We start from the raw sequence: 12321 nt of genomic DNA on the forward strand, positions 1-12321 counted from the left end.
ATTTTACATATTAAGTAGAAGAAAATATACGCAAATCCTTACATTTTTGTGTAAATTTCAGTAGGAATACTGCTTCTCAAAAGAAATTATAACAGGGTAAGGCAGAAAGTGAAGAGGAGCTAAAAAGCCTCCTGATGAAAGTGAAAGAGGAGAGTGAAAAAGTTGGCTTAAAGCTCAACATTCAGAAAACTAAGATCATGGCATCTGGTCCCATCACTTCATGGCAAATAGGTGGGGAAACAGTGGAAACAGTGTCAGACTTTATTTTTAGGGGCTCCAGAATCACTGCAGATGGTGATTGCAGCCATGAAATTAAAAGACGCTTACTCCTTGGAGGGAAAGTTTTGACCAACCTAGATAGCATATTGAAAAGCAGAGACATTACTTTGCCAACAAAGATCTGTCTAGTCAAGGCTATGGTTTTTCCTGTGGTCATGTATGGATGTGAGAGTTGGACTGTGAAGAAAGCTGAGCACTGAAGAATTGATGCTCTTGAACTGTGATGTTGGAGAAGACTCTTGAGAGTCGCTTGGACTGCAAGGAGATCCAAAAGGAGATCAGTCCTGGGTATTCTTTGGAAGGACTGATGCTAAAGCTGAAACTCCAGTACTTAGTACTTAAGTACTCTTAGTACTTTGGCCACCTCATGTGAAGAGTTGACTCATTGAAAAAGACTCTGATGCTGGGAGGGATTGGGGGCAGGAGGAGAAGGGGACGACAGAGGATGAGATGGCTGGATGGCATCACTGACTCTATGGACGTGAGTTTGAGTGAACTCTGGGAGTTGGTGATGGACAGGGAGGCCTGGCGTGCTGCAATTCATTGGGTCACAAAGAGAGGAAAAGAATGGAAAATATTAGAAATTAAATCCTGAAAATAAAGGTTTTCAAATCATAAATATAATACTTTTTTAAAAGGTAAATGGAAATAGTGAATTTTGTTAAAGTTAATCATAGTACTGGTTTTTACAGCTGTTTTTTATGTTGTACTGAAAAGTTAAGGCTGCTCTTAAATAAACCACTTGGGCAGCAGCGGTTCACTGTGTGATTCAACTGAGACACCGTGGAATAGCAAACCTCTGTAATTTGATCTGAGCGTCTAGAAACACACTTCTATTTAAACACATTTCCATTTAGAGTTATTCATCTCTGATTTAGGGCTCTAATAAATTACACTTTTGTCTTATGTTGTATTCACCATTGATTTGAACCTAAGTGGAAAATACACTGTTGGTCCTGTTTTGATGCTTGGACTGCATAGATGGCACAATACTTGTAAAACTTGCAGAGTAGCCTCTTGCATCAAAATGTAAGAAACTGCCTCCATCCTTCATTTCTGATTAGAGATCTGGCTAAGACAGAGCCCTAAATACTCAGTGTGAACTCCTTGTTTGTCACTTGTTTAATGTGTAATAATTAACAGCAAGTACATTTCCTTGTTTTTGTTTTCAGTGGACAGGAGTTATGAAGAACTGCAGTGGCTACTTACCATGGTTCAGAATGACCCTGTACCCTATGTAAGGTTAGTTTTTTTGTGCTATAATATTTTGTTTTTATAAATCATTAAGTAAGTAATTTCAGAAAATTATACATGGAGTTAAGTCTTAGTTTTTGAAAATATAGGAGTACCTTATCCAGGTACTCATGCCGCTTTTTATTTGGTTTGCCTTTGGAAAGATACTTTAAAAGATATATTAAGTTAATTCCCTGAATTTTACACATGATTTCTATTGTAATTTAAAGAAAAGCTTATGTAACCCTTTTTAGTACACATGGGAAAATCCCTTATGTATCAAAAAAATCATAAAACCTCTTTATCAATTGATACGCTGTATTTTGAAAGTAAGAACAGTATTTTGGTGTGTCCCATTTGTTCCATTTCTTGCTCATATAAAATCCTAATTTTTAATAAATGGATTTAGGATCAAAAAATGTAACACAACATTGTTAAAAATTTAGAAAATAAGGGAAATTTAAAATTCCAGTCCTGACTTAGTAACTATTTTCATTTTTGTATTCTCTTCATTTTGTTCATTTCTGCTGCTTGCTTTTGCAAAGTAGGATACTTATAGTGTATTTGAGCAGGATTAAAACTTTTTACTATTTCTGTCTTCCTTTCTTTACACCTAATAGACTCAAATTTGTGTTCATTTGTTGTAATAATTCAGTTTCATAAAATGAAATTTGAAAGCTGGAAAATAATTTAGATTTTAGCCATTCCAACTGGAAACAAGAACATAGACCCAGAAGCGTCGTCTTGCTCGAGTTTGCACATCATTTGGCAGGTATTTTCTTCTGAAAAGGCAGACAGATCCACTCTTCCTTTTAACCTCACTGAAGTGCGTCTCGCTGTGAGGCACACGTAGGTGATCTCAGCTCCTAACGGGGAAACCTTTGAGCAGCAGTTGTTTTTCAGGTTAGTTGTAGCAGGTTCCTGGTTAAGCCACCTTGTGTATTTCAGTGTTTTAAGCAATGGTTATTAAAAAATATTCTTTGTACAGTTTTGCTGTTTTTATTTCATGGTTCTTGATTTGTGATCTGAATTTTATTTTAAATAATTTGTCCTTGGATTGATACATATATGAAGGATCAGGTTGATGTGGACAAAAATCTCATAATCACCCGTTCTGAAGTGCATGTTTACATGAAAGAGAGTCGGCAGGTGTTCTCTGGTAGAGCTCATGCATTTGAAAGTTTATAAGATGCTGCTGATGGCAAGTAGGACAGAAATTATAAACGTAGCTTGTCATGTGTTCCTTTATGTTTTCAAGTCACATCAAGAACTAACATTAAGGCACATACTTCTGAGATCTCAAAACTGCGTTTTGAAGACCATTTTATATAATATTTGAAGTTGTATTTCTAAATTAGATACTATACAGTCTGATTGCTTTTGAAATGTTGTGGAGCTTATGATATTCAAGTTTCAAGAACATTTATTTATACTGTGAACTGAAAATCTATTTAAAGATACATTCATGATTATATTTGACATGTTTACTTCATAATTGATACCGTTTATTTATATCACCAATAGGGAACCTCTTAGGCTTTACTTCATATCATCCAGCTCATAGTTACAGTTAAAAAAGTTCAGCACGTCTTTAAAAAGCTTTAATAGCAGTGAATGATTACAGGATAGGAGTGTTACCACATTAACGGCATTGTATGTGTGTTATTTGGTGTCTTGGGACATCAGTCGCTATATTTTTTGTGGGTTTTCCCCCCTCTGGTTTTTATACTTTGAATAGAAACTTCGTCCGTTTCTCTGTCATCGTTACCTTCTCTTTCCTCCCTCCCTTCCTGTCTGTCTCTATTGAGGTATAATTGACAGTTTTAGGCACATATCATATTGATTCTCTATTTGTATAGTTTGAAAAATGATCACCATCATAAGTTTGGTTAACATCCATTACCATACATAATTACAAGTATTTTTTCTTATAGGAACTTTCAAGATCTGCTCTCTTAGCATCTTTCAAATATGCAACACAGTTGTTACTAACTGTAGTCACCATACTATCCCCTTATGACTTATTTTATAAGATAAGTGGGGATTTGTACCCCTTGACCCCGTTCACCCGTGTCACCCCCCCCGCCTCTGACAGCCTCCGATCTGTTTTATTATTTACACTCACGGAGTAACCAGCATATAGAACTGCTGTGTTCTGCTGTTAATGGGATAGGATTCTTAGTCTTAAAGATAGGCAAACATTTCTATTTCTGCTATTTCTGTCTCTCTTAACATCAGTGACATTCATCTCTCCTGCCTCAAATACAGCATTTTATTTTTATGGCTTTTTGGTTGATTTTTAAACTCCTAATAGTAAAATGGCCTTTAATAAGAACTGATTCTTTTAAAAAGTACAGATTTTTAAAATTTCTCTCTTTTAACATTAAAAATTCTTTGTTATTATATATATCAGGATTACTGATTTAGACAGATCACTAGAGTTAGATAAAGCTCTGCAGAATTTGGGGGCTGAAACCTTAAAATTTGGAGGAAAAGAAACTAATTACGTGTAATTACCCCTTTATGCTTTAGAGCTAAGTTGAACATCATCTCTATAAGGTATTTTCTTGAGTCCCTGCTCTAGGTTAGATTCATCAAGTAATAATTGTCCAGAAAATCCTACAGTTGTTCCTTTACCCAGGTATATACATAATCCCCATGTATATAAATATTAATTCATAGTTTAAATTTTTTTAACCTGCTGTCTCCCCCATGGGAACATAAATTTTAAAAAGACAGAGACTGTTGTCTTTTGCCACTGTATGCGTAGCGTTTAGAATGACGCCTTGTATATGGTTAATCACATGTGTGTTAAGCAGGTGGGGGTTATGTGTATTACATGTATTGTATTTTCCCCTTCTAATCATATATATGTTTAACTTAATTCATATGTTAAAGAAAAGTGATTTTATCTCTGTAGTGACAACTGTGTGTAGAAAAAACCTTCAAGCTGTTGAATTAGTTTTAAATGTTTGTGAAAGTTCTTAGTCTAAGAAGAGAGGTGATAAAATAGATGGAGAAACTTGAGATAGTTTTCAAATGTTTTTATTTCACGGTTAGCAAAAATTTGATTTTTCTTTATTTTTCAGACATAAAATTCTAAATATGTTGACTAAAAACCCACCCTTTACTAAGAGCATGGAGTCTCCCTTATGCAACGAAGCGTTGGTAGATCAACTTTGGAAACTTATGAATTCTGGTAAGAGAGCAGTGGCTTTTAAAAAAGCTTTTTATTATTGGAGTTCTTTCATTCTATTGTTTTTAAGGAGGCTGCTTACCGTACTTCCCTTCACAGTGGCGGCTGCGGTAGCGTTTGCTCAGGGCCCAGCCGCACACTGTGCCCCACGGGGTAGTTGAGGAAACAGAAACACTGGTTTAGTGAGAGTGTCTCAGGTGTTTAAGGATCTGGAAACATGGACTCGCACAGGCTTACTGTTACATTTATTTCAGAAGGTCACCGAGGTCGGAAAATCAGTCTTCTTCCTCTTTTCGGTAGTCCTCCTGGTGGCCTTTCCCAGAGGTAACCAATTCCTCGCGTACCCTTTTCAGGGAGGTATATAGTGTTAGCTTTCTGCACCGTGGAGACCATGGCATCTCATCGTCACAGTTTTAATTTACATTATCTGAGTGCAGTCAGGAGGCAGTCGGTGCTCCCAGGCATGAGCTCTGGAACCAGTTTGCTGAGGATTAAACCTCAGCTGAATGACTTGCTCTCAGTGTGACTTGTCTAAGCCCATGAATTTCTCATTTTAAAATAGAGGTACTCCTGCAAACTGAAAATTAAATGAGTTATTATTTGTGAAATGCAGTAACTAATTCATATTAAGTGCTTGAAAGGTTGTTACGCTAACATACTAATGATACTATGTTGAGTACTTCTCATATATGTGAGCTATCTGTAGTTTCTGTTTTGTAGAGTGTTCGTATTCTTTGACATTTTTGTTTAATTGAATCACTAATCTTTTCCTGTAGGATTGTAACTATAATATATATGTAAAGAAAATTTGCTTTATGTCTCCGATATGTTGAAATTGTAATATTGGCTTTGATTTAAAATTCAATCTAAAGCTAGACTGAAAGTGTTTGGCTTAGAGAGAAGTTGCTACAGATAGATGGTGAGGGAGCAGTGGGTATTCATTTTAATAAATATGTTGCTTTACCTTCTCTCTAAAGTATTGGAAGATAACTTGCTTGCCTATCTCATTAGTGACTACTTCATGAACTTGTAAAGGATCATTCAGCAGTTAAAATGTGACATGACAACCCCCTCCAGTACTCTTCCTTGGAAAATCCCATGGGTGGGAGGAGCCTGGTGGGTTGCAGTCCATGGGGTCGCGAAGAGTAGGACATGACTGAGCGGGGTCGCGAAGAGTAGGACATGACTGAGCAACTTCACTTTGACTTTTCACTTTCATGCACTGGAGAAGTAAATGGCAACCCAGTCCAATGTTCTTGCCTGGAGAATCCCAGGGACTGGGGAGCTTGGTGGCTGCCGTCTATGGGGTTGCACAGAGTCGGGCACGACTGAAGCGGCTTAGCAGCAGCATGTGACATGAACTGTACTGTGTTGAGTATATTCTTAGCAAGAATGTATGATTCCATGATTGTGAGGGAGTGCAACTTGACAGACAGTCATAATGAAGTATGAAGAAGTCACATATCACCTCTTAGGGAAGGTTTCATGGGCAAAATAAACATGTGTTTAAGATTAATGGGGCAATCTCTATTAAAATGTTTGAACTCCATTGGAAGATTGTGGTTATACAAATTCAAGCTCTGATTGATGTTTAGTATTTATTTTTGCTAGTGTTCAGAATAAAGTACAGTTACTGCTTTGGTTTGGAATTCTCTGTGCTAATAATCTAAACAGAACAGATCAGTGAAGCCATCGGCATAAACAAGTTTTTGCTCTTGTTCTTCAGATGTATAAATAAATGGGAACAGAACAGTATGAACAGTGGGAATGGCTCAGATAATTGAGAAGGTTTTTTGTTTTTTTCTTTTTAATGTTTTTGGAGAACATTGGGCATTTGGGAAGATTGATGAGAGGATTGCCTGAGAGAGTTCCTGGTTTTTACTCAGCAGCAGCATTCTGAAGACTGTTATTTAATCTGCCAGCTACCCCTCCCAACTCAAATCACTTAAATGGCAAGGAACACTCATGTATCCCTCCCCCGTGATCCTTCCCTCAGGTAGCAGCTGCCCTTGGATTATCATTTGCAGTTATGCTTTGGGACCCACCCTGCCGGCCTGAGCCAGAGAGGCAGTGCTCAGGGCGGATGGTCTCCGCTCAAATCAGAAAGTATCTGAAGACAAATCCCTCAGATCACAAATCTGATCTTAGAAAAGATCATTCCTTCATTTTCTGAGGTGATTGCTTTTAACGCTGATCAAGACACCGTTTTCAGGACATTTTTCTTTTCCTTGGTCGTGCTTATGAAATCTTGATTCCCTGACAAGGGATTGAGCCCATGACCCCCGCAGTGGAAGCTTAGAGTCCTAACACTGGACTGCCAGGGAAGTCCCGAGGACATGTTGCAGTAAACTCGTCACTCCGCATTGATGACAGAAGCTTAGAAATGTGTACAGTTAGGCTCCACAAGCATGACTGTCGTGTGGTCAGTTCTGTCCTGATCTTCCCATCCATCTTTCTGACTCTGCCACTTAATGCCACTGTAAAGTGACAACTATTTTAAGATTTTATTCCATGGTTTTGAAATACAATGTTTTCATTTTTTTTCTGTTTTATAATTTTAACAGAAGCACTGCTTATTTTTTAGCTCCATCCTGTCAGCCTTAAGTTGTAATATTTATAACTCAGGTTTTTGAGGAGGGGGAAACAGTCAAGGTCCCCCCATAAGAATAGAGCAGTGCTGCTTCCTCCATCCAGATTGAAGGCCTCCTGAAACCATTACCAACCCAGACCCAAAGCCCACATGGAAACACACAGTAACAGCATGCCTGCTCTAGGGGCTGGGGACTCTCAGCAGCCTTCATGCCCCGTGCCGTCTCGTGGTCCTCAGCTGACCCTCAGGAACAGGACGCCCCGGCTCACCAGAATATACATTTCCCACCTGCTTTTTAAAACTGAGATAATGCTTCTTTTAAAAAAACTTTTTAAGAGTTCATACTCCGTTTCATGACTGGTTTCGACGTCATCTACAGTGTATAAAGATTCCAGAATCGTTATTTGCAGTTGACATAATTGGGCAATACTCCCCTTCAAGCTTTAGTCTTATTCCAGTCGTAAATGCACCCTAAGCCATTCTGGTTTCTTTACTGATAGAGTGTCTGAAATGGGCGTCTTTTCCTGCTCTACCCCTGAGTGGCAGACATGGAGGGCTTGCTGTTTCGGCAGCCTTCATTCTGTTCTTCAGAGGGCTGATTTCCTCCAGCCTCTGTGATGAAGGTCCAGGAATCCGATCCCTGTCCTCTGTGGAACCTTTCCATGTGTGAAAAGCATGGAGGAGGACAGTAACGAGGGCCCCCAAAACATGGGGCAATTTCAGTCCATTAAAGTGTCCAGGTATGGATATTCCAGAGAAAGAAATGGATTTCCAGTGTAAAATCCTTACCTTCTCTCTGTACTGTTCCCATTTCTGGTTTCTCTCATGCTTCTCAGAGCTCTTGAGCAGTATTGTGCATCTGCTGTTACCTTCCCACACGGTAGCAAAATCGAAGATGTCTCAAGGAAGACTGACAGTTGTTTCCTGATGCACAAAGTGCCTAATACAGAGGAGTGTATATAGTACGAGCTCTGTAAAATTGTGACTCCTCTGATGATTGAAAGTACACACCCATGTTAATGTAACAGTTACTTAACCTGTTATGGCTGCTGTTCAGTTGCTAAATCATGTCTGACTCTTCTGCCATCTCACAGACTGTAGCCCGCCAGGCTCCTCTTTCCATGGGATTTTCTTGGCAGGAATACTGCAGTGGGTTGCCATTTCCTTCTCCAGAGGATCTTCCTGACCCAGGGTCTGTTAGAGTATATCTCATCAAAATCATTACTTGATTGCAATTTATTTACTTATTCTAATATTTGTTGTTGAAAACCACAAAACTTAATATTATTAACTGTCCTGAATTTACTGCAGCAATGTCTTTCCTTTTTGTTCCTCTTTTTTAAAACATTGTGGTACTCTTCTGAAACCCTAGTTCTTGGCCAAAATTATTTATATGGTTTATTTTTCTTGTCTAGAAGAATATTTCTTCTCAGCTGTTTTGAATTCTCTAGGTCATTTTAAATTCTGGCTAGAAACCATAGTCATTATCTAGCCCTAGGTGATAATCTCGTCCTGGCAGTTCTGTGTGGTGGCAGTGTCCACCTGGAATGCCCACTGGGGGACTGAAAGGCAAGTGGGAAGAGTTCTGGCGTTCCCGGGCTCTGGTCCGCCATTGTTGTGGGGTGAGGTATACTCTGAGACCACAACCCTCATTTCGGAGGTGAAAACACGGATACTTATCAGAGAAGCTGAGAAGTCTCTCAGCCACCTTAGACTGAGTTTCTGCAGATGCAGTTTTCCTCTGGCCAGTACAAGTTACCATCTCTGTTACCAGCCTGTAGCCATCTCTGCTGTTTGCTGGTTTGTTTGTTTTTTTTAACACATTCCTAGTAGAACAGCACAAATGTGTAGGTATTGAACAAACACTTCTACAATAAGTCTAAGGTTAGACTTGTGTTGTTTCAGATAGTTGTAGGGTTTCTTACCATATTTAAAATCTGAAAGTAATAAATTTGAGCATTAGAATTTGTTTCCAGTGTAGGGTTCAGTGGGGTTCATGAAGGTTCTTGGTGTACCATCTTCCTAACATGCTATTAAAGAAGAAAATCGGACAAGATGAACAGAATGAATGAATGTGGACCAGTTCTGACTCTTTGCGACCCTATGGACTGTAGCCCACCAGGCTCCTCTGTCCATGGAATTCTCCAGCCAGAATACTGGAGTGGATTGCCATTCCCTTCTCCAGGGGATCTTCCCAACCCAGGGATCAAACGCAGGTCTCTTGAATTACAGGCAGATTCTTTATCATCTGAGCCACCAGGAAAGCCCAGTATAAGTCTAATACTCCAGAAATAGTATTTTTTTTTTTCTGGCTTTAAATCTTCCTTTTAATTCCTCCTCCTTGGTTAACTGCTCCACATTCATTTATTCCCTGTTCACCTTGTCTGATTTTCATTTTTAATAGCATGTTAGGAAGATGGTACACCAAGAGCCTCATGAATGCTACTCCTGGAAACAAATTCTAATGCTCAAATTTATTACTTTCAGATTTTAAATATAGTAGGTGTCTAATTTTTATTTCATAGGAGAATGAAAGAATTAGATTTTTTTCAGTTGTAAAATTCAGTATTTCCTTAGAACATTTATGGTTTCTGTGACTGTGTAGGTACCTGGTGTTAAGGTAGGAAGCATCTTGACAGTAGAGGGCTTGCCACTGGAGCCTAGGTCAGTAGGCGGTTCCTTTTAGCATCATAACCCTCTCTTCCCTTCCGTTTGTACAGGTTCTGGACATCTAAACATGTATGGATAGATGTGCACACTGACCTTTTGTTATTGCTGTTTGCTTCCTAGGCACGTCACACGACTGGAGGTTGCGGTGTGGCGCTGTGGACTTGTACTTCACACTTTTTGGCCTCAGTAGACCTTCCTGTTTACCCTTGCCAGAACTTGGCTTGGTCCTTAATTTGAAAGAGAAAAAAGCTGTCTTGAATCCAACCATCATTCCAGAGGCCATAGCAAGCAACCAAGAAGCTGCAGTGAATCCAAGTAGTCACGCACAGCTAGTTGGATTTCAGAACCCTGTAAGAATCACATGTGATATGGAAAAAGTATCAATAGTTTTATTATTTAGAGCTCCAAAGAAGAGAATTGTTTCTTTAGAACTAGAGGATTTTAGAGCCACTAACAGCTTCTCGCACCATTTTAAGAAGTGCTGGCTGACACTGTCTCAGCACCTGGCAGCCTGAGGCGCGGTGACGCCAGGCCCCCTGCTGCCCGTGGTGGCAGAGGCTTTCTGTGCTTGAGCATGAAGCGCCTCCTGTGAGTGGCAGAAAAGTGAACATTTAACCAGCTACATGTTAACCGAACTTGTCTGTACACAGGACCTTGACTTTTCTCTTTTTTTGCTACTTGGCATTAATGGCGTCATTCTAAACATTTGAGAAGTGCCTGACAACTGCTTATTGAATCATTAGTAAATAAGTAGATAATAATGAATGGTCCAGTGAACATGTAATCTGCTGATTGGGGGAGGAGAAATGCATTATGTTTTTTTTTAGTTTATGTATATGTATATGTGTTTGCTTTTACAAAAACTTTTATTTCCAACTATGCATTATGAAATTATGAGACTTTATTGTAGAAAGACCTTCAGGATCCATATCAATTATTTTACTGTAATTTAAAGAAAGTTTTCCAGAAGCCTCTTGCTCATTGGTGACACAATTATCCCCAGTGCTTCAAGCTTCATTTTTCACCAATATTTAGACCAGATTACTTGCCTGGCAATACCCTACTGGTGTTTTGACACTTTAAAACTTAAATTTCTCTTTATGCTAGTTAGTAATAGTCATTTAAAAGAAATTATTCACCTAGATTTTCTGAAATATAATCATACTTATTTTTGTAAATTTAAAATGTATCCTAGAGTTCAGGTTATGTAAAGTAACACAAATCTTTTCATAGGGAAAAAAAAAAGTCTCGTTAAAGAGCTCTTTTGTATCTGACTATAAGCCAGTGGAAATGAATGTTTCTAATTCTTGTCCATGTATGTTGATTTATCCACTTTCATACTTGGAGTCTTCCAGATAAGAGGGGAAAATAACACCAAAATGTATATGCTCTGGGGAAAGTTTAAAGTTCCCTTTCATACCTCCCTTCTCCTCCCAGAAAGACCAGCAGACGGGGAGGGGAGGTTCGTTTCTAGCCCGTTGCTGACAACTTTCAGGCACTGGGCGTGTGCTAATCTGCATGGTTGCTGTAGGTCTTAGTTTTCAGCTATAACATGAGCTACTTGTCTTCAGGAATCTAATTTTGATCTTGAATATTGCCACAGGAAGATGATCACCTTGCCAAGGAAGCCTCATGTAATATGTCAGCTCATCAGCAGGGAGTGAAGAGGAAGGCTGACACACCACTGGGGTCCCCACTAGAGCCTGGTCAGATACTGGAGAAGAATGAGGATAGCAGTAAAGTCACACTCAAAATCAGAGTAAGACATACAGGCTACACCTGTATGAGCAGCGTAGGGCGCTCACCGTCTTGCACACCCTTGTGACTACTCGCAGTGGTTTTCCCTTCGCAGGAGCAGGTGGGACAGCCTAAATCGTAAAAGAACTCAAATGTCCATCTAAGACACTCCAGCCGATGGTCAGACGTCTGTTGCCACACGCGTCTTCTCTGTCTGGGGGAGGAGCTCCGTGTGCACAGCTCGCTGCTTCTCGCCACAGCGCAGGGTAGACCTCAGCCGCTGGTGCACGTCCAGTCATCCCCAGTCAGCGTCTTTGGAGGCTGGGCTCCATCATCTTCTCTTTCTCTTAATGCTTTTTGGGAAGGAGACCACTTTTCCTTTTAAATGTTTTGGGGCTATATCCTGCGGCTTTTCTGCTGCCTCTCCTGAGAGCAGAAATCCAGACATAAAGTGAAACAATGGCTCCTTTCCTCCTTTGTTTTGTTTGTGTTGTAGTTTTCAAGTTCTCAAGACGAGGAAGAGATTGACATGGATACTGTTCATGATAGCCAGGCATTCATCTCCCATCATTTAAACATGCTGGAAAGGCCGTCAACTCCAGGTAAGACGGAGCAC

At 39.5% G+C, this 12321-nt stretch overlaps 1 protein-coding gene across 6 annotated transcripts in view; it reads left to right on the plus strand.

The window, feature by feature from the left end:
• TAF2 (TATA-box binding protein associated factor 2) overlaps positions 1–12321 on the plus strand; it is an 89205-nt gene that overhangs the window by 55269 nt on the left and 21615 nt on the right. For 4 of the 6 annotated variants that reach the window (XM_025264951.3, XM_006074700.4, XM_025264955.3 and 1 more), the window contains 5 exons: positions 1452–1521; positions 4602–4711; positions 10089–10318; positions 11572–11727; positions 12202–12307. In XM_025264951.3, coding sequence (XP_025120736.2) covers positions 1452–1521; positions 4602–4711; positions 10089–10318; positions 11572–11727; positions 12202–12307 — 672 coding nt within the window. The remainder of the gene's footprint in view (positions 1–1451; positions 1522–4601; positions 4712–10088; positions 10319–11571; positions 11728–12201; positions 12308–12321) is intronic. The other 2 variants (XM_025264952.3, XM_025264953.3) reach the window with 1 other exon arrangement.

The sequence above is a fragment of the Bubalus bubalis genome, chromosome 15 (assembly GCF_019923935.1).
Source record: "Bubalus bubalis isolate 160015118507 breed Murrah chromosome 15, NDDB_SH_1, whole genome shotgun sequence".
NCBI lineage: Eukaryota > Metazoa > Chordata > Mammalia > Artiodactyla > Bovidae > Bubalus > Bubalus bubalis.